Source organism: Petromyzon marinus, chromosome 2 (assembly GCF_048934315.1).
Source record: "Petromyzon marinus isolate PM22_M1 ecotype Great Lakes invasive population chromosome 2, UKy_Petmar_22M1.pri1.0, whole genome shotgun sequence".
Classification (NCBI taxonomy): Eukaryota; Metazoa; Chordata; class Hyperoartia; order Petromyzontiformes; family Petromyzontidae; genus Petromyzon; species Petromyzon marinus.
The window spans coordinates 2,021,774-2,044,573 of NC_133668.1; the positions used below are offsets into that span (position 1 = coordinate 2,021,774).

General features: G+C 46.2%; 1 protein-coding gene across 7 annotated transcripts in view; it reads right to left on the minus strand.

The window, feature by feature from the left end:
- Window positions 1-22,800, minus strand: part of LOC116949636 (prolow-density lipoprotein receptor-related protein 1-like) — a 289,619-nt gene that overhangs the window by 111,526 nt on the left and 155,293 nt on the right. For all 7 annotated transcript variants that reach the window (XM_076069024.1, XM_032967210.2, XM_032967186.2 and 4 more), the window contains 6 exons: window positions 22,116-22,259; window positions 21,705-21,941; window positions 20,259-20,436; window positions 16,998-17,220; window positions 11,860-12,049; window positions 8,988-9,110 (listed from right to left, as the gene is read on the minus strand). In XM_076069024.1, the coding sequence (XP_075925139.1) occupies window positions 8,988-9,110; window positions 11,860-12,049; window positions 16,998-17,220; window positions 20,259-20,436; window positions 21,705-21,941; window positions 22,116-22,259 (1,095 nt within the window). The remainder of the gene's footprint in view (window positions 1-8,987; window positions 9,111-11,859; window positions 12,050-16,997; window positions 17,221-20,258; window positions 20,437-21,704; window positions 21,942-22,115; window positions 22,260-22,800) is intronic.

Sequence of the window (22,800 nt, forward strand, 5' to 3'; positions counted from 1 at the left end):
TGGCGGCATCAGCAGTCGGCGCGTGTCACAGCGCCACAGACCCCGCCCCGCGCCGTCGGCAGGGAGATCCATGCACCGCATCAGAATTAGCCAGTCTCACGGTCGCTTCCATCGGCGCGGACAAGCAGCCAGAATTAAACAATTCAGCTCTAAAGCAGAAACCTCATTTCCTCACCGCTGATTATTATTCGTACCTATCGTCGTTTGTGAAGACGTCGCTGTAATGTGTTTAATTTGCATAAAACATTTGCGGCGCTTACTTTTTACTTTCTGTTCCACCACCCTCCCCCCTTTAGTCGGGTTTGTAATCTTGATCCACACAAATATTACGCAGCGATGCTGAAGAAGAATGTTATTACCGGCAAATCTGCAAAAGCTGAATAGAGCAGGGCTTATATATGTGTTTGAGGTATTCGTTTTCCCACCATGTGCCACTGCATGCCTGACTTGCACCCAATGCACTCCACCAAAAATGAAACTGAACGGATGCTTTAAACTAACGGCAAAATAAGCGAGGCAATACATTGATTTATAACTTGAACGACTTAAGGATTTCCTGATATATATAAAAAACTCTTTTATTGAATCTTTTCGTTTTGTAAAATCGGAAATTTTGTTCAATAAAATAAATACTTCCAATGTAATTCGTTAGGCTGGTGTCGCAGAAGCGTGGAGCTCGCCAAGTATTCTTGAAGATTGCAAAATTACGATTCAACAGAATTGTATTTCATTTAATACCAGCTTCGAGGTCTTGAAACAATGCAATCTGCCCGTTCTAGAGGCGGCATATTCTGAATGCAATAACGCAATGGTGTGCCGTGTGAAATATTCATTCAAAAGCCAGGGTCTTGAATTTCACACCCAAGCAAAAGTACAACTACTTTTTAACTTTGTGGGTTTTTTTTGCAGATGTCCCTTTATATGTGTAATTATATTACATCAGTGTAGCTTGTTTATGGATTTAATGCAATGTACACACTCCTTCGCGTAAACATTACCCTGCCTCTGAACACAGACCATCTGGACTGGCGCCAGTCGTAATGCCCTGCTTCGTGAGACCTGCAGAGTGATTTTTTTCCCGTTTATCTCAATGTTGACACCGGGGAAAAGGCGGCGAGGTTTGGCTATTAGACATCTGCAGGCAGCCTGCCCTCGCCTATTCCCTGCATTTCCATAATTCATGCAAATCTCCACGTCACCTGCGACACATCCCAGGGGCTGGACTCTGGGGCCCTCGGAAGCCGAGGACTAATGCGCAGCAGCTGGAAAGATGTGCATTTGTCTCGGTGAAGGTCTACCAGGGAATCAATTAACTTCTGTAAATATAATCACCTGTATTTTGCAAAAAAAGCAGCGTGCATACCATCACTAATTATTTAGATAATAGTAATATGTGTGTGTATATATACATATAGCCAACATTACAGTACGTACATACAGGACAATACATTGCCAGGTACAGAAAAAAAACATTCAATAACGATGTTGGGATGCTTTAGAAACAAGACAGATCTTCAATTTAGATTTAAACATGGGTAACAGAGTGAGAGAAAGACAGCCAGGAGAAAAATATTCCAGACTATACGAGCAGCAGGAGAGAAGGAGTAACCCACTCATGGGATTAATGTAATGTTGGCATAAACGGCAGTGCTTTTTGTGGTTAGGCAAAGCGCATTGGAGTAGAGACCAACGGTTGTGTATGGTGATGGTGTGCATTTATCAGTAAAATTGGTGCTTTCTGAATAGTTGTCTATATAAGTAGCTCGGGGCATGAGATCACCTAGATGGATGCCAGAATGAGATGGGGTAGATTTTCTGGTTCAGATTAAAATGTTTTTTTTTAGTTCTAAACGACTATTTATTCGTAATTAATGTGTGCCAATTCACGTGCAATGAGAGTTAAATTGAAAAAAACCCACGTTATTAATGGTAAAAAATATAACGTAATGATTACCAAACCATGTGGAGACATTGTATCCACATATCAAGTGTCATCTTCGAGTGTCCCACTCCCTTGGCCTCAGTGATTTTCAACAGACATTTAAACTGTTAAGGCATTCATTTGGCTCCTATACCGTGTCTACCAACCCAGTTGAGTTGTCAACCACGCGGAAACTTTGCAGGCAACGTTCATCTCTGTTATTCATCCACTCTCCCCCCATCCCAAGGTTGTGCCCACTTTTGTGCTGTTCGCCACAGGGAGAAACAGATCGGGCTAAACAGAATCGAGGGCTCAAACAATTATGAGAACGAGGGGAGTCCACCAGGATCAGTTCAAGCAAGCCCGACTCTGCTGATGAAACACTGAATGTCGATACCGGTCCATTGTTGGCTTGGATTAAACCAACGCTGATGATAAATCGAAACCCAGAACCCCGTGTGGCCGATGAGATGTGTAAATTAAGCCTAACTTTTTATGTGGAGGGACAGATACCGTAGTTGAAAGAGGCGTATTGTTTACTATTTTTATTTTGTTACTTATACTTTCCACAACAATGCAAATGCTTATTTTTGTATTTAATTTTAACGAGTTATATTTTCACGGGAAGCTTGGGTCATGGTTGCGACATGATCCTCGTCGGAGCTCCATTGAAGAATTCAACAGCCACGTGGAGTATAAACTTACATGTGGCACTGGAAGTTCATCTTCTAATATTGATTGCTACTGTCAAAACGAACGTAACATTACAGCTACAGTAGAGATCAAGTAAATGGAAATGTGTGCTTAGAGAGTAAAAAAATGAGCTATGCTTTAATATGCAATAAGATATATGATGAGGTACATTGACCAATGTTACGAACAGAGTCTTTTGATCACATGTAGAAGCTAACTGTTATCTGTATCAAAGGTTCCACCATTAAATTAGTTATGGCATGTCAGATCTCCGCTGCAATAGGTGGGACACTTAAATGTACTGTGATATGTATTCTTGGTTCTTTCGGTAAAGTCACGTAGAAGGGAAACAATAAAAATATAAAACAATAAAATTTTCGCGACGTTTCGACTGCAACACAAGCAATCATCACCAGGTGTGAAAACCACAGAAAGAAAATTTGAAAAAAGTGGCGGTTTTTTTTTTAACGTTAGCACCACGGAGAGCGATTTGGCAGTTATTCAGATGGACGAGTCCATCTATGTTCGGAAAAGAGGAGGGGGAAGACGAAAATAATGGATGCGGTCTGAAAGCCACTGTAAGCGTGAACAATCAATTAAGACCCGAAATGGTTTATCAAAACCTTCCAATGATTGCTAAGCCAGAATCCATCTTCTCGGTTGAAATTGTCTCTGTGTTTGTATATGTGGATAGCCTCATGAACGAATCTCTCATGGTAGCCAGATGGCTTGCAGAGAACCTCTGTCTTGGAGAAGTCAATGTCATGTGAGCCTACTTAATAATAACGGTGATCTGCCACGGCCGAGTTGTTGGTCCTACCGTGTTTTAGGTCTGCTTTGTGTTCACGGATGCGGTCTGAGACATGTCGTTTGGTTTCTCCAATGTAACTACTACCACAAAGGCAACTTAGTTTGTAGATGCTAGGATACTTTATGTCTGGAATCACATCTTTTACAGACGGAACCAGATCACGGATTTTATGTAATGTGTTGAATCGGACCTGGATCTTGTGTTTATTCAAGATTTTGGAGATCTTATTTGTGATCCCCGCAATGTAGGGTAAAGTGATGGTTTTGAAAGGCTCCTCAAGAGGGTCCTTCTTCATGGTTGGAGTGATAGCTTTGAGGATTGTGTAGTCGGAGTAACCATTAGCCTTAAGAGCTTGGTGTACGTGCTTGAGTTCACTGGCAATTTGTTCCTGGTCGGATATGCATTGGGCTCTATGGTGCAGAGTCTTGATGAGGGAATTCTTCTGGGGTGGATAGTGGTGGGAATCCGGTTTCAGGTAAGCATCTGTATGGGTAGCTTTCCTGTAGACAGATATGGTACTGTATTATGTAAACATATATTTTCCGTTCATTTTTTCCCTCAAAAATAAGCATTATTGTACTCGTTGTTTTTTTCGGTAAAGTCACGTAGGTAAAAAAATAAAATAAAGTAAATCACGACGTTTCGGGCGCCATGCAAGCACACCGCCTAAGTGGTGTGTGCTTTCGCTAAGTTATCCCCACCTGAAGAAGGACGCTTGTGTTGTGCCCGAAACGTCGCAATTTAATTTATTTAAATTATTTTACCTACGTGAATGAATCCTTGCAGTCACGAAAACTTCAAATCTAGAAGCATTATTGTAGTTGTGAGTAAGATAACTTGGCAGATGGTGTGTATTTGGACATTATACCGTCTTAATGTGGAATGACCTGAGTGATTTGACTTCCTTCAGTGAAAAATAAACAACACTTCTGCATTTAGAAGATTTGTTTTGAAGCATTGTCCTTCCATTCAATATGCCATGTTGGTGATTTGTTGTGTATGATTGCATTGCTTCGTTTAACCTTGAGGCATTTCCATGGCTGCTTCGTATTTTCCCTGTAAGTCACACTTTGCATTGGTGGTGATATTGACTCCCTGCCTCGAGTTTCTCATTGCCTTCCGTCCTGGTTCAGATAGAATTTCCTCATCTGCATTTAAAACCACAGCTTCATCAATTTTTTTGACATTTAATTTGTTCATCCCTGGCATCATTCAGTCCCACGATTTGGATACCCTTTGGGTTATCCCAGTGTTTAATTGTCGGTGTTCGGCTATGCCGAGCGTTGCGTCGTTGTAAAATGAAATCTATAACTGAAACCCACATCACTGTCTGAGCAGTGTGCGAGCCGGCGGTCCAGTCAGCCCCGGAACCCTCCCATGTGTACGGCCTGCAATGGAATGGCCATGCAAAATAAACGAGGCAATATTTCACAATAACGAACATGACATCCTAGGTGTGCAACACAATTGACATAACGAAGTCATATTTGGTGGTGCACTACAACGTACGTGATTTATGGCGGGCAGCAGGGACGTAACAATTCATCAAAACATCAAATTAAAATCGATGATTATTATTGTTACAAGAAGTCTACTCCACCATGCATGTACAAATCAATTATAATTTCATGCGTACAATTTTGGATGTGTTTTGTCAATAGATACTGTCTGGTTTACAATAATTCTGAGGATGCTTTTTTTCTGCGTGCACAATGGATAAAAATAATTATCATTTTGACAATTGAACACGATATATCATCCGATCGTGGGATGATGCCAACCTACACGACTACCATAAACATAGCGAATATGAAAAAACAACAACCCCATTACATCCAAGATATCTAGTTTTCCTTCCTCCGTACCTCTGATTAGCACGATTGGCTATGTACGGTGGGAAAGAAGATCAACATACATACGTACAACAAGACGCTGTGTGTAGCTCAACCTCGTTCTTGTTTTTGTGAGTCGGCACGTCACAGTGGGTGGGGCTGGGGTAATGAGTGGGTACTCCCACTCTTCCAAGACACGTGGCCAGTATGAAAGAGTAGGCCAAACACACTCTTGAAAGGCTCTTTCACCAACAGCGGCGTGAGCAAACATTGGAGGGGCTGCACTTTTCCCTTTATTCCGCATGTACCTGGGAATGTCCACGCTAACTGTGTGTAGCCTGACAATGGATCTCTGCAGAAAGTGTGCAAAAATCGGAAATGCGTAACGCCGAGACGTGCACGGCTGCGCTGCAGTGGCATCGGACTCCTCCAGTATCAAACAAACGTTCTGATTCTGGGCATCTGTGAAAAAGAGCTTGATAGCCCATCGGATTCCTCCTTCTCCTCTCGTCTTAATACAGATTCGGACTCTATGAGCCGCTCAGTGCAGCTGCACCACAAACGCCTCACTCTGTTGGCGCTCAACCACGCCGGCGAACCGCCGCGCTCACCCTCCCCACTGCTCACAAATGTGGGGCAGTCGTGGTTTTGCATTAAGCCGCCCGTGATACATTTCCTTATGTTTATTTAACGCGCATGCCTTTACTAAAAAAAACCCCATCTGAACGCCCCATTGCTGTAGCCTCTGGGCACGCATACAATGTGAAAAATGAACGTGGGTGCACGATACGAAAAACTAGGTTAAACCCAAAGCACGTTTCTGAAATTCGGCGGGTTCGCCGAGGGCAATCGCAGAATGTTTATGAAACGTCCTTTTTTTTTACTGCGAGACGTCGAACAAACCCGTTGTTTCAGGCCGAATGCCGCGGTGTGACCTCAGCAGTTCGTGCTTTGGCCAGCCCCATGATCCACACGCACAGAGATGTTGAAATGCATGAACCTTCAGGGCGCCATTGCCCCCCATGCAGCTTTATTGTCGTCCATCAGCGGCTACAATTAATTTAGGAAAGGCTTAACCCGCCAGGCCTCGAGGCCCGCTTGCTGCAGTGCAAGCTAATTTGTACATTTGTCTTCCTGTGCTGTTTTTAGTTAACGTGCTCGGCGTCGCACTTCGAGAATTTAGCCAAACCGTCTCGGTGCCTTCACTTGGGGTCAAGGATGCTTTTTCCTCGTACTGCACACATTTATTCTGTGGTATGTTTAATTGACTACATATCTCGACGCTGTCCTTGCTAATGGACATAATCCACTCGGCTCTTTCCGGTAGCCGTTGCGCTTATTTTTTAAATGAACATGCCAGCGCGTGCATTGGTGGACAAACCACTATTATGACGGAAAAAAAACCTACCTCCCTGCAAGGCGTCAGGTTTAATAAAGTTTTAGAGGGAGAAAACAGGTTTTCATTGATTTCATTGTGAAGGCCACATTCAAGATTTAACAACAAACATCATAACCGTCAGTATTTATCACACGGCCACTAATCATCGTTCCAATGACCGACGAGGCAGTTTTCAATTGTAACGTATGAGTGCAAAGCCAAAGATTCAGGTGCCACTATGAATCCACAAAATATTTCATGGCATGGGCTGCCGATTCCATTGATAGCCCCTCCACAACATTACAATACGGAGAGCGGACCATCCCGAGAGACTTGTGTGGCTCTTTTCTCTCAGGCACTCTTAAATACTCGTTTATTGTTACTAAAACACACAGACACGCTGACTGACTCTTAAGTAATGATTGAGACTGCTTTAAATCTGGGAACTGCATAAAATGTGGGGCTCAAATGGCATTCTGCAGATGTAATATTTATACCTGGGGACTCTGAAGATACGGGCAGATGCACTGCTGTGGCATACAAAAGACCAGCTTGTTTTTTTTTTGCTAGATCCTAATTATTACCAATTATTTAAACAGTATTCTGAATTGTTAGTTGCTGCTATTAATGCACGTCAAGAACAAAGCACCATAGCAAACTGTCTTTGCGATCTGAATTTTATATACATTACATCCAATGTTCATTATCGCCTAAATCATACCGTATGTTTACTCAGCATCGGCAGCCACGGGAAAATATGAGCTGTCAGATATTGAAAAGATCAGTTTTTGAGTTGAACAAACTCCGTGAAGGAAAAAAAACAGGAAATATGTAAAGGTTAAAGTGCAACCCTGCAGTTGCTTGTTCATGGCATTGCTGGCAGAAAGGCAAACTAAAGTGAATTCTCAAGGGTATTTGGTCGACTCTCTCACTCACCAGACACGTCGGAAGAGGTGAGCATACCCCCACACTCTACCCGGCCACACGAGGACCTGAAGGTCAACTGACAGTGGAATACCCAGTCGTGCTGCTGGATGAAGAGAGACGAGACCAGGACACATTTGAGAAACTTGTCCCCATTTTATCAGCCGTTGTGCCCGAAGACAACATCAAACTGGCGGCCTCTAAATCCCAGGGTGTGCTCACCGTGACGCCACAGCAGAATCCCATGGAAACATATTACGGGATGGATAAACACAAATCACTTAAACCAGACCGCAGCGTGGTTTTTTTTTTTGGACTCTGCGCTTCGTTCTATTCGGCAAGCGCAACGAGATCCGCTAAGTCGATGGCTTTGCGGATGAGGGCTTTAGCTGCGGCCGCCGCTTCACCGCGGCCGTGACCGCCCACGGACGCGAATCCAGCGGTGGGTGCGATGCCCAAGCGAGGGCAGCGTGATGGCGAGGTGGGCACGGCGTGCCACGTGCGGTGCGAAAGACGTCCCACGTGCATACGCACGGGCGTACGCGTCGCGAGACTAGCGAGCTTTTATGCAATTTTTTGAGTGCCTCACGGCCGCGCAACTGCTCCTGTCGCATGTTTTGTAGGTTTCACCTGAAAGCGATACTCGGCACTGTTTATTGCAGTCGCCACCGCCACCGCAGGTGCTTCGGGTCTTGTGTGAGGGTCAACTGCAAAACGTTTTGTCATTGCTCACGGCGTTTTTATGAGAGAGGGGAAGAAAAAAAAAACGGCAAACGTAAAACTCTCCAAGGCTGTTCTCATCTGCTCTTGGGTTGTTCACTCAGTGGTGTTGTACATTAGGATATTTCTGATTTATTAAAGAGTGGACTATGCCTTCACCTGCCTGACAGGTAAATGTTTCTGTGGTACGGTTTTTTCGGGTTTCCCTCCCAATTTCTTGGGTTTCTGCTTCAGTTTTTGGGCTTTTCCCAAGGTCTCACTCATTTGAACCCTTTGGGGTTCATGTGCATCGTGTTCCGAGACCAGCATGCTAACCACTGCACCGCCACTCCACCCCGTGTACGTATGTTGAACCAGGAGATGAAATAAAGCTATTGAGAGACATAAAATAACATTGTTGCTTTTGCAAGAGCGACCTGGGTTATTTGCAAGTAGAAATAACGTGTAAAAAAAATAATTATCCAATTTCTAAACAAAGTGGGAATAGATGTTCCACATCCTCTCACATCGCAGAGTCAAAGGAATGTCCTTCATTTATTCAGGAAAGCTCAACCGAGTCCCGAGACTCGTTAAGGGTGGCTCCTGCGTCGGGACATCTATACTACTCGCCCACACACACACACACACAGTGAGTGTCTCGCACATAATGAACCGCTGCCTACGTCTAACCGTCACGACGAGCCTCCGCCGAGGCCGGCGGCCACCCACCGCTGCAAGTCGAGTTGTTGCCATCGAGGAGCTGGTCGTGGGAGCAGGCGCAGACCCGGCCCCCCGGGATGGCGAGACACAGGACACCGCAGCCTCCGTTACTCCGCGAGCAATTGTTGGTTCCTGTCGGCACGGGCGGGAAGGCGTCCGCATCCAGCTACGTCGTCGTTGGCGGCTAAAATTTGTCATGCGCCATCACATCTCGAAACGCATGCAATATGGTACAGCGCGTGAGACAATTACTCGCAGATCTATAGACACAACAACAATGACCGATCACCGTATTAAGAAGCATACAACTGAAATATAACAAAATACGCATTCCCTATGTCTCCGTTTCCTCATATGATGCGCAGGAGTCATCGTTCATAGCTGATTTGGAAATAAAAGTGTTGAGTCTGGTTATTGAATTGATCAATGTCACCGGATTATACAATTGACATCGTGAATCTTTCCTACGCGTCTGTCCCGCTCGTGCGCGGTGTCCCGCTGTCCTTGCCAACCTTCACGCTGCCCTCTCCTGCGCCATCTCAATTTCCGTTCCTCGTGCCACCGTGGTCCGATCGCACCACATCGCCCCCCCCCGCCCCCCCCCCACCTCTTGTTCTGCCTTCCTCTTCGTCTCTTTCCTTCCAACTTGCATCACTTGCCACCTTCTGACCCACGTAATTTCCCCGCTGTCTTTCCACGTGACCGAACCACACCCACAGCCTTATCTCTCTCTCGTCTTCTCTGTGATTTCTACCATCTCGAGTCTTCCTCTCATTTCTTCAGTTCTCACCCTGCCCTTCCTTGTTAAACCCCAACATCCACCGCAACATCCTCATCTCTGACAACCTGAATGCTCATAACAATCACATCACATATGAGAAAACACCCCCTGGAAGGTGATGCGGCACTTTTAAAAGACAAACCCTGTACTCGCACTCGCCCAAGAGGTCTCTCTCAGCCGACAATAGGCAGTCCTCCTTCATGTCCTGCGAACAGTGTTGATCACGTAACACATGCATTTGGAAAACGCTGAGAGCCACATTTAATATGACGCTAATACGTGTGCGACCACTGGTGACAGGGCTCAGAGCTTCAATTTACTGCACCTGACAACCCGTTTTAATTACGTGTGGCCGAAGCTTAAGGTTTGAAACCAGGAAGATCTCGGCCGTACCAGCTCAGTGTCTCCTGCCATTTGAAAGCCCGAATCACTCCTCGGCAAAAGAATCTGCGTCACAAACTTCACAGAAGGCCTGAATTACTAATCAGCAACCTCTGTGTCGGCAAACTGAACAGAAGCCAAGTAGGAAGGGGCAACACTGGGCTGCAAGCTCGAGCTGGCATGATGAGAGTGGCGCATGACGTCACGCGTATTCTCTACTTTGAAACAAATCATTTTCCGTGTGTGCCATTCAAAAATATTCATTTCACAATCGGCAATATACAAAAAAAACATTAACAGGAACGCCTTAAAAAAAAACCTTTATGTCTGTAACAGATGCCGCTAAAATGTGCAAAATATAATAGTGTGCTATTTGCGATTTTTATCCAGGGCATGCTGTCCTCACTAAGATGTGTCCCTGAGAAAATACTATAATGGTCACCATTGGGCGAAAGGCTTTTATGTACGCACCAACATCGTTTTCTGCTCCAGATAACTACGTGGTAGCTAAAGAATGAGCCGTGTGCTCCCATGTGCTGGCACTCGCGACAACCCCGAGGCTACGCACTAAAAGGGCAGAAACGGGTCTGCGCATCTACTCAGCAGAGGAACCGATCGAAAGGCCTTCCCGGCTTATTTTACAGCCACCTGGACACAAAAATACTCGGTGACGAGAGTGAAACGAACAGCTCCACCAGCAGCGCATTGAAGGGTGCAAATGAGGCTGCAGCACACAGATTTATTGAGCGGCCGAGTTTGACGGCTGGGCCGTGCGTAATGCGTGCGACAACAGGGCCAACGTCGCTGACACTCGGGCAAAGAAATAAAATCAAGATGCTAAATCGGTGCACAGAGGTATTCGGGGACTGTGCAAACACAAATTTATTAACTGTTTATTGCCCCTTGTACTCTTCTCTTTGGGGAAATGCTAGTATTATAAAATCAAAGGTGGCATTTGTATTTCAATAAAAGAGACAAACAAGAGAAAGAAGTGTGGCTATTTTTGCCAAGAAACAGAACTTAAACAACCGCCAGCTCTAATGTAAAAACCAATGATTCCCAATTGGCACATTACAATCGCTTACTCCGAATGGGGCCTCTGCACCAACCGCGCACCTCAATTCAGAAAATGACAGATTTAGCCGTTTGAAGCTCGCCTTGTGCAAAGCCTAACCCTTTTGAAGCTCGCCTTGTGCAAAGCCTAACCCTATGGAGCCACAAGGACTTCCACATGATTGTACGGTTTAATTCAGGAATGATGCACTCTCCTCAATTGGCTCTCCTCCTTAGTCATGCGTAATATTACATAATGATTATGATGTGTACTGCGTCACGATTATACCTGCACACACAACATGGCGCCCTCACCACGGCCAACGAATGCCAAATCTTTTGCCACAGACGGAGTCATTGTTCAGCACAAAACACTCACAGAGAGGTTCCTTGCCGATAATCATTTGGTAGTTCAACACCATCGGTTAAAGCAAGTCTGGAACTGCTGATGAGACGATGAATGTCGAAACCGGTCCAGAGTTTACTTGCGTTGAAGAAATGCGACTGAAATAATGCACTCCCAGAAGGCCGTGTGGTTTACGTGACAGGTATTGGACGGAAACTGATTTTGTACAGAAGGTACTGTAGGTTGAAAAACCCTAGAGGCCACACCGCAACATAACACATGCCCACGAAAACCCCAGCAGGCAGCAGGGGGCTGCCTACCTTGCTGATGGTTGCGGTCGTAGACGCGGATGCCGAAATTTGGCGGATTTCCCTCCATGATGAGCGTGACGTTTTTGCTGATGGTGTCATAGCGGTAAATGGATCCCAGGCGGTACTCGGTCCAGAAGAGGTACTGCCCGTGGTGTGTCAGGCCGAAAGGATGGCTCAGCTCAGTTCCGTTGAACACCACCTACAGCACGTGCAAAGGCAACAACGGCGCGACATCACGACCCTGCCAAGACCCACGGGGTTGACCATGGCGATGAGATCGGAGAGGGCTCGAACAGCACTTGGTTGAGCTTCTCATAATGTGTTTTCTGAAAGGTGTCTATGCAATCTGCAGCAATGGAAAGCGGATTTGTCACGCTGGTTACATATATATAAACAAAAAAAATTGCCACACAACTGAGAGAAGTGTTCGGTCAGAAAAAATGAGGTGAACGTTTTCAACGTCCATTGTTCAACGTCGTGAAATTTGTCCCCAAGGAAATTATACGAACGGTGCACACGTTGGACTCGCGAGTCCTTTTTCAAAAACATATCTCGCTGCACATCAAATCACGCAGTCTGTCAGCAAGAAACTGTTTCTTTTGTGTGCTCGTTCTGACCTCTGACCTCTCAAAAGATTCCCTTCTCCGCAAGCTAGGTCCTGTGCGGCTGCAGCCCCGGTGTTGTGCAAATTACAAGCAAAATGTAAAAACCACCTGCCTCTTCATGACTTCCTTCCCAAAGGTATTGTCAACTGTCCATTAATAATGCAACGGCTCTTCGCGAGAACAAAAATTCGCAAGCAGTCCAGATTAATAGGAGGAGCTCCCATCGCCCAGCAGCGCAGGCTTGCGCGACAGTGTTTACTTTTTCCATTGTTCACCTATTGCTGTGAAATCCTTTGCAAAAGGTTGAGCATAAATCATTCTCAAGTGTTTTTGAGTTATTTTTACATTTGACAACATAATCCACGAAAGAGGATGCCTGCCTTTCTCGAGTCAAGTGCTTCGGGTGGGTTTGCGTATACACCGCGGTCGAATTGGAAACATAGAAGTAGTCCTGGTGTAAAGCATCTTCGTTGCCCATGTTAACTGCCTTTGCTTTCATACTAAAATGTCCTGAGAAGTGCCGGTTCAGCAAACCGCCATATACTGGCCCATTTCTACAAATGCGAATATGCACGGAAGTGTACAAAAATGCGTATTAGCGTTATCCTATCTCCTCTGGTAAGCAGCAACGGAGTCACCTCCAAAATGAAAGCTGCCAAGGCTATTTTGCTACCTTTGTGCGTGGCTGTGATGTAAAATGTTGAGTCAGCACGGCAGGCTGCTTTTGCTGCGAATCAGCCTAATCCGCCACTCTGAGAGGCAAAAGCTTCAAGCTGGATCTTGGTCCTCGTTTTTTTGTTTCTGTTGAAAAGGCGCGCAGAAGAAGAAGCCTCGCATAGTTTAATTGTCTCGCTCAGAAAAAAGTTGAATGGTACTTTGGTCAGGGTCCATCGCTCATTGCTAATCAGAGGTTTGCTTTAGGGTCACGTTTAGAGCCATTGCAGAAAGCCCTATTCCAGCGGACATAAAATCAATGAGTTTTTTTTTTTAAAGTGGACACTGCAGCTCAGCCTTCCAGCCAGTTTGAGCACTCGCCCCTGAAGATTCATTGTAACAACAATGTTCGTTCAGAATCACCTGCCAGACGGCATAGGCAATAAGTAGCGAGAAAACACACTGACGTGCCTTACAAAAAAAATCAACAGGCACACTAAACAATTCAGACAGTTTTGGAAATGGCGTTATGATGAATCGTTATTACTCCAGACAAGTTACAGTCTGGAAGAAATAATAGCCACTTGGGCTTGTGGGACATTGCACCCTCACATGGGACACAGAAACCAACAATAAATAACGAGAGAGATTTCAAAAAGCAGCGATGGGTCAAACGCGATTTCCTGCTCAAAAAATACGCATATAGGTAGTACTAATTTCTCTTTACAGCCCTACCGTCATCGGTGTGAAGATTCCACATCCCTATGGCGGGGGTCCGTCTGTCCAAACGATAACAGCTCTAGATTTCTGCACAAATTGGGGGCGGGCCGGGGTGTGGTGGGGGATGATGGACTGACTCGACCTCAATCCAGGGTTCGAACTTGCATCCCGCCGCTTGCGAGCCGCCAGATCTACCGCTGGACCCTATACGTGTTCGATGCTCTTATTTGCATTGTCTGAGGAGATCTAAGTGTGACACACATTCCAAGGGAGTGCGATGTGCATTGTGGTCAAGCGAGAGGCAACATACATATTAAGATGGATGCATGGCCGAGTGTGTGTAGCGAGAGAGAGCGATATGTCTCAATGTGTCACAACGAAACTGTACAGTAATGCATGTAAGGCATATTGTCCGTGGAAAAGTTCTTCAGTGAGGAGTAAGAATTCTACCAAGGGAAAAAAAACCCCCTAGAGTTAGCAATGCTACGGAAAAAAATACATATATGTTTCTAAATATTTTATTCAACATCGTCATCAAAATACAATCTGGAGAAGCCTGTGTTGCAAGCATAGGGGCATTTAATTTTAGTTTACATTAAGAGTTAGAGACACACCACTCTAAACTAAATTATTAAACTATTTTTTTTATTTTACCCAGTAAGGCTCATTGAGCTATAAAGCTCTTTTTCAGAAGTGGCTTATCACGTGGACATCTGTAGCAGCCAAATACTCTACATGCGTGATGTTGATTTTAAATGTGGAGGGAAAAACCAGAGTAACTGGAGAAAAATCGACAGCAACCCCAGGGAGAACATGCAAACTCCAAATATGCAGGTGTCAGGTTCGGGATCGAACCCACAACCTCCTGCATACCAGGCGAGGTAGCTAACATCTTTCCACCGTGGCGCCCCACATTGGGTGTCTCACAGCGCTGCAGGGAAGATGTTAACAGATCAACCGCCCCCGAGTCGCTGCACTGGAGCGGCGTGTGCACCACGGGAGGGCGGCCCGTTCCCCTGTGGAGCCGAACCGCATCGACGCAGTGGGAGCAATCGAACATGTCAGCCATTTGTAAATCCACTGCTGGAGACACTCCCATGGCACGTCAGGAATAGGCGGCTGTTTCGAACCACGCCTCACCACGCCGGGCAGTGTGGGGTTATCGAAGTGGGCACGGTGCTACGACCGGGTCGCATGTCACTCACCACCGCTGTTAGCCGTGACTGGTTACAAGCTCGTAGCGCGGTGCGCGAACCGCTGCGCCACCAGTGCCACCCTAAGTGCTATGGATTTGGAGTGTCTGCTAATGTCTGACTCAGAAGATTGAAAACGACTGGCACAGATTACAATTGCACGATACACTATGATTAAATTTAGATGAAGGCATTTGCGAGGCAGCGGACTGAGGAAATTGTAGTGAGGCACGACTGTGCTGTTCCACATCTAAAGCTCTGAATTCTCACTTGTGCACTGTATGAATCCATAGCTGTCTCAGCAATATTTAACATTACAAATATATGACCGTGGATATTTGTGCATGTTTATCGTACAATTGAAGCACTACAGGGAATCTCTGGCCCCCGAGGTACAGTAGATACAGTGCATGACTCAGAATTGGAAATATACGAGTCAAATCATGCTCTTTCCCCAATATCATTTGAATAGACGACCACAATATAGAAACACACATCTGCAGTGGTCATTTGCAGGCAAAGAAATTGACCCAGCATGGGAACGTGAAATTTCCCTCACTAGTGCAGGGCCTCTGATGGAAATGAGCACTACTAAATAGGCCATTTGTATGTTGATGTTGAACTTCTTTCGCTTGAACACAGTTGCTGCGTGTGACTTACATTACCTAACAAAGAGTTGCACTTTGCATTCATGTTTTTGGGCTACCCCGCTCAGCACTACCTGCTGTGGGATAACTGTTTTGAGAAGAATAGATCTGGCGAAATCTTTGCCCAGGCACCACCAACATCACCACCAAGAGTGGATACTGGGTGGAATCTTCTCCTACATAAAGAAAATCAGAGATTTGTTCATGAAGCCATCCAGATATATAAACACAGGCACAACTTCAACCGAGAAGATGGGTACACATTGAGCAATCATTGGAAGGACATGATTAACCAGGTAAAGTCTTAACCTGCTGTGATGTTTCCATCATCCCTGGGATTTTAGCTGACTCTCTGAGTTGCATTATTAGGTTGGATGTCTTTGTATTGACGGACTGGATGTCCTTCTCACTCAGTCACCGATGCTGCGACCTACTAGGCAAGTCACCGATGCTGCGGCATACTTAGCTCGTGCATTGACATGCTAATCTCTCAGTACAATAGCCACTTCCACAGCCTCAGGAAGACCGTCTCTAGCCCCGCCTTCTTACCCTGAGGCTGCACCCATCTCAGGCCTATGTAAGACCTTGTTTCAGTAGCTTTCCCTCTCTCTCACCTGAAGGCGGTCGCTTGTGTTGCGATCGAAAAGTCGTGATCTATTAATTTTCTACCTACGTGACTTTACCAAAAGAACCAAAGAGTATGGATTCCTGCAGTCAAGAAAGCTTCAAATCAAGACAGAAAATATCAACAAATTTGCAGCTTTTTTCCCCAGTGTGTTATCGAGGTTAAACGTAATGTGCCTTAATAAAAAATCTAATGTATATTTACTTAACCCATGAATGCTTAAATAAACCTGCAGGGTGAGGACAGTGCAATCAAATAATTCTAACATATATTTTCGGTGCCATTTCAATTAATCAAGCCTGACCGACACCCATTACTCCAAAAATGGCATTCATATTCCCCTGTATTGGCTGAAAGCTATAAAGCATCTGATAAGGGTGCTTTATAGCACTGTTTAGCTTGTACGAGGATACTGCCACTTTAAATGACAGATTAGTTGGAGTCGAAAAATTCCATCTTGCCACTCAACTGCCAATGTCACCCAAAGTGGGCTTCCTGAGACTGTTACGAATTCGAAAATATAAAACATGTCAGGCCTGATTACTGAAGTGTAGCGGCATTCATAACTGTCTTATTCATACAACTAAATCAATACAAAACAACACGAGGTGATCTTTACAGTGACATTCTATTGGCAGTCAAAGCAATAAAACACGAGAGCGAAAGAAATAAGATTGAACAAGCGCTCTTTTATCAGCCTCACCTTACGGTTGGAGCCGTTTATGTCAATGCTGGAAATGTGGTTGAAGAAAGCGTCACACCAGTAGAGCACTCCCGCAGATGAGTCGAGGGAGAGCCCATTAACCCACAGCATGGTCTTGGAGGAGACGAAGACCTCACGGTGGGTACCGTCCATCCAGGCTCGCTCGATCTTTCCACTTCTGCTACTCTTTAGGTCCTCCTCCCAGTCTGTCCAGTACATGTGTCTGCAACCAGGTAGGCAAGGTGAGGGTGGGGGTGTGGGCGGTTCAACGGCTCGCTGAAATAAATCTGATCGAAGCGTGAGATTCGTGCAATGGTCTCGGAAGGTCGCGTGTGATATCCTGCTCAAATGAGCAATTACCCTCTGCCTCACTCTCCCATTTAGAGCGCCGAGCCAGTGGTTGGGAACTCCACATTGCTGTAGCAGGGGTCAATCTGCAGTCTGCTGAGGTCCGTGCCACAACCACTTTTGTCAGCCCGCTGCGGCAATTCATGCAAGGAAATTGCTTGGGTTACTTTTTGAAAATTGAAAAGTGAAAGTAGAGTACTTACGTTAAAATGCAATTAAGTCCTCTTTATAACTAGGTGAGAGCTTCACTGACATTACTTCTACAGTATATTCTATATTCTGTGGGGGGGGGGGGGGGGGGGTGAAATGAGCAAGGGTTCTTGGTTTTGGGATCTTTTAAAGTTTAGGGTAGAGTGGCGGGACAGCGGTTTAATTGAGTTTATGGTAATGTCATCATTTTAGATTCTGGATATACCAGCACACGACGGTATACCGTTGTGAATGACCAAACAGGATAATTATTTTTAATTGAAAGATCGAGGACACGTGAGTAAATCCCTGAAAAATCTGGCAGGTCTTTATGCGATATGGAAGCGTTATTAAGTTTGTAGGAGTTTGCTCAGTTGCAATCATTTTCACCACGAGTCTGTAATCTCAGCTACGGTCACCCAAGCCCTCCCCAGCGTCAGCGGCCTCTGATCAGCAGGCTTTTCGAAATGTGTTCCCCTCCAACTGAGAGTGCTGCCACCAAGGGTGCTCATCCTGGTGCTGCGTAAGACTCGCTTACGACTACGATAGCTACAGGACGCTAACACGATGACCACGAGGTTGATAACTCCGCCAAAATAAATACGGAAAAAAACTAAAAAAACTGTAAACCAAACGATGACGGGTGCTTAACAATATTGTGCAGTGGTGGAAACCCACATTCCCTTGGTGGGTACCAGTCGGTCTCCCCATGTTACTTTCTGCAAAGTACAACTGTTGCTAGCTGATAAACCAATTGTAGAGTGCAGTCCAGTCCGGCTGGTGAGGTCGCAAGGCAGATCCGATATACAGCCAAAGACACACTTTTGTACGTACGTATGTATGTTTAACTTCTAGATTTAAAGCTTTCGTGACTGCAAGGATCCATACTCTTTGGTTCTATTCGGTAAAGTCACGTAGGTAAAAAATAAAACAACAAAAATCACGACGTTTCCGCCACAATAGACTTGTGGAAGAGATATGTGGATGACACTTTCGTCATTTGGTCACATGGCCTAACAGCTCTGAACCTTTTCCTACACCACATCAATTCCAGACATCCCGCCATCAAATTCACCATGGAAGTGGAGAAAGATGGCAAGCTACCATTCTTAGATGTTCTGTTTGAGAGGAGACCTGATGGTTCATTGGGGCATTCTGTCTACAGGAAACCCACCCACACAGATTCCTACTTGAAACCTGATTCCCACCACCACCCAGCCCAAAATAATTCTCTCATCAAAACTTTATACCATAGGGCTCATTGCATTTCGGACCAACACCACCTGACCAGTGAATTAAAACATGTACACCTGGCCCTCAAAAGGAATGGATACTCTGACCGTACCATCCGCCAAGCTGTTTCTCCCTCCATACAGAAACAACCACTTGATACTCCGGTCAAAACCATCACACTACCATATATAGCAGGCGTTACTAAAAAGATTTCCAAAATTCTAAACAAACACAAGATCCAGGTTCGGTTCAATACAGTACACAAAATTCGTGATCTGATCCCATCCGTGAAGGATGTCATTCCTGACTAACAGTACCCCGGGGTTTACAAATTGAGTTGTACCTGCGGTGATTGCTATATCGGGGAGACAAAGCGACATGTCTCTGACCGAATTCGCGAGCACAAATCAGATTTGAAACATGGCAGAACGAATTCTTCTGCCGTAGCTGATCACTGTTACAACGCTGTGGGTGATCACGATATAATTTTCTCCGATAACAAGGTTCTTTGCAAACCCACGGGTTTTTATCAGAGATTTGTTCACGAGGCAATTCAGATCTACAAACACAGACACAATTTCAACCGAGAAGATGGTTTCAAATTAAGCAACCATTGGAAAGATGTTCTAAATCGAACCAAACATTAAAGTAATTTTCAATGGTACAGTATATTTTTTAAGTAGTGGTACCCCAAACTTTCGCAGCTCTTAAAAATTCCCTTTTCACACCATCAATAGGTAAACTCCCCCTCCCCCCCACGCCAACCGGCATGTGCACCCGCATGTACACCACCTCTACACCGTTCATCATGCTAAGTCGGCCAATCAAATGCTAATTGTTATGCTAATTCCTTTGTCAAGGCACCTTGTTTCCTCGCACACAGCTTAAAGGTCGCGGTCTGAGCGTGGCTGTGTTTCACTCCAGCGCTGTCCTCGAGACAGCCTGGTCCCTTCACCTGATGAAGGCCGCTTGTGTTGCGGCCAAAACGTCGTGATTTTTGTTGTTTTATTTTTTACCTACGTGACTTTACCGAATAGAACCAAAGAATATGTTTAACTTATTTGACACCGTACGTAGCCAACCGTGCTAATCGGAAGTGCGGGGGAAGGAGAACAAACTAAACAGAAAAATCAGTTTAAAAGAAATGACGTTTATTATTTATTCTAGAGTAATTAAAAGCACATAGCTCCAGTGGCTTCCTAATGTCGGAAGGAAGAGAGTTCCAAATTGCCGCAGAAGCGCATCCAAAAGCTCGCGATGCGGTGACCGTCTGTGTTTCGGTGGCTAGCCATCGAAGCAGCAGCAGCAGCATGCTCCTGCTGCCCCTCCTCCGGCTCCTGCTGCTCCTCCTGCTCCTGCTGCTCCTCCTGCTGCTGCGGCTTCGATGATGACCGGAGTCCGCACGACGGTTTAACCCTTGAGCAGCCGCCAATGCAGAGAAGGTGAGAGACGCGTCGCAGTTCGAGACAGCGGCTAATGATGGCGGCGTACCCGCGCGAGGGATCCACCACAATGGATCTCGGGTGCACCATCTCCCCCGTGACGAGGGTCTTCCACGACTGGGAGGCGTTCTCCAGGCGCGCCACTTTGACGGCCTTCAGCCTGTCGTCCGTCCAATAAATATTACCGCCCATCCAGTCCACGGAAATCCCCTCCACGTTCTTGACATCTGGACATGCGGGCGGCAGTAAATAACGGCGTTAAGGCTCTTGCGTCAGGAGAAGGAACGAGACGCATTTCAAGCAACGGGCTCATCCCGTCGCCGGCGTTTATCAATTGTGCTATGCTCCAAACAAATCACACTGCCATCTATGTTCCTGCAGTGAGGTAGTGGAGGAAAAGGGCTCGTTATGCAGGTCAATTCATACAGCGTGAATTCATATTTCACAAAGGTGTCCTCAGTTCACCGATTGCATTTATCATCTATGAAGAACAAAGTTGCTTCATTTTACGTGTTTCATGCGATATTGGCATCGTCTGTGCTCTGTCATGGTGCTTCATTGAAAATGGGCCGCGTGAGCATTCATTAGTGAACAAAGTGGTAGCAGCTTGTGCCAGAGTTCAGCGAAACGACCCTGCGCTGTGTTGGCAGTGGATTACATCTGTGCTTTGCTAACAGCTATCCTGTGTTGAACCCAAACAGCAGCAACAGTCAACCACCAACTTGAAATCTGCTCGGGGGCTGTGTTCTGTGCACTGCACCAGATGGTGTACGCTTGAGAAACAACAAATGCCATTAAAAGTGTGCCCTTGCCCAATTTAACAAATGTAAATGGCAGCGTAATAGAAGGGCAAAACAAGTCTTTTTGCAAGGGGGGGCCAGGCTAACTGGATTTCTGTATGTGGCATATTAAGAGTAATGTGCTCCCTCAGTTCAACACGTAAGCTTTTGCAACCAATATTATTAATAATGAAGGTTTTTGGGTTAGATCGCATAAGTTTAAACGTGTCCTGACCCTCCACCTCCCGACACAGCCAGTAAGGTTTGTCACGTAAACAAAACGCGCCAATTGGTTACTACTTCAGCACACCGGTGTGTTGGAGAGTAAATCCACCAAGAGAACTCATCCTGACGATGTGTAAAAACACTCAAAACTACGATGGTACGGAACCTTAACACGAGGATCACGAGGTTGATAACTGTGCCAAAATGTCGGGTGGTGGAGGGTCACGACACATTTAAACATTTACGCGATCTCACCCAAAAACCTTTATTGTGAATAATGTGCTCCATGTCTACCGTGTACACCACCGTCGATGGAGGATAATGAAAACTTAACTCGAGATCTGGTGGGGGACGCGTCCCTAACACAGCAACGGGTTTGTGCAAGCACACGCCCTCGGCCTCGGAGACCGCGGGGAAACTTCCGGCGAGCTCGCGCCACCCTTAAACATTGGCACAACGGTTAGAGGAACGGCCACACGAAAGGCACGCACTGTTTGCCAAGAGGACTTCGCGCGCAGTGCCATCGATTTTCTGCCGCCCGATGAGGAACTGGCTGGAGTCGGCGAAGTAGACGAAGCCGGTGGCGGCGTGGAAGTCCACGGCGCGGGGGTTCACCAACATCTCCACGGGGATCATGAAGTCGTCCTGCACGCTCCCCGTCATGTCGATGCCGCGCACCACGCCCGGGAACGCCTTCCCGTACAGCAGGAAGAGCTCGTGCTTGGGTTCTGGGACATTGGCGGAGGGCGCGGAATCAAGAACCCCTGCGTGCGTGGGGAGCGCCAGGGATCGCCGCGGTAGACGCGATCGGCTACGTGCGGTGCCCGTAGAAGTTCAACATCCACACACACACACACACGCATGTACGTCGGAGGGGCCCCTGAAGGCCGACGAGGACTCACTTGTGCAGGATCGGCCGTCGCTGTCCAGGTTGAAGCCCCTGTGGCAGCGGCACTTGCGCACCTTGTAGCCGGCGGAGAAGAGGCAGATGTCCGAGCAGCCCCCGCGTCGGCCATGCTCGTCCGGCTCGCAAGCGTGGCCGTGTACTGCGACGGGGCGAGGGGGGGTGACGGGGGTCGGGGGCGACGTGGCGCGCGCGCCGGGATCGGCACGTGGGGGAAACTCAACCGACGAGCAGAAATAATGCCGGCAAATCGCGGCTGAAAAGTTGCGATTTCCCACCGCAGCGCTGTCGCTGATAACGCTCTGATCGTTCGCAAGTGCGAATGGGAATCTGCCCCGTTTTGATTTAAAGGTGCGACGAGGAAATAAAGCGGGTTGAAAAGAGCCCGGCAAAGCGCCTCGTGGAAGCGCTTGGTCTATAAACTCCTTTTAACTCGCACATCTGACAGCATGAAACAGCCCAGGGTGGAATAATGAGGTCACAAATATCAAACAAAAATAAGGCCATGCATTATTGAGGATGATACAGATGGCACTTTGAGCAAGATAAGGAACTGGAAATAAGCTGTGGTAGTTGGGAAGATTCAGGGTAATGGGTTCCCTCTATCTGACTCACTCACTGCACTGAACAAATGGGATTTACATAATTGTTTCTCTACTGTGACAACAGGTAAGCGATCCGAG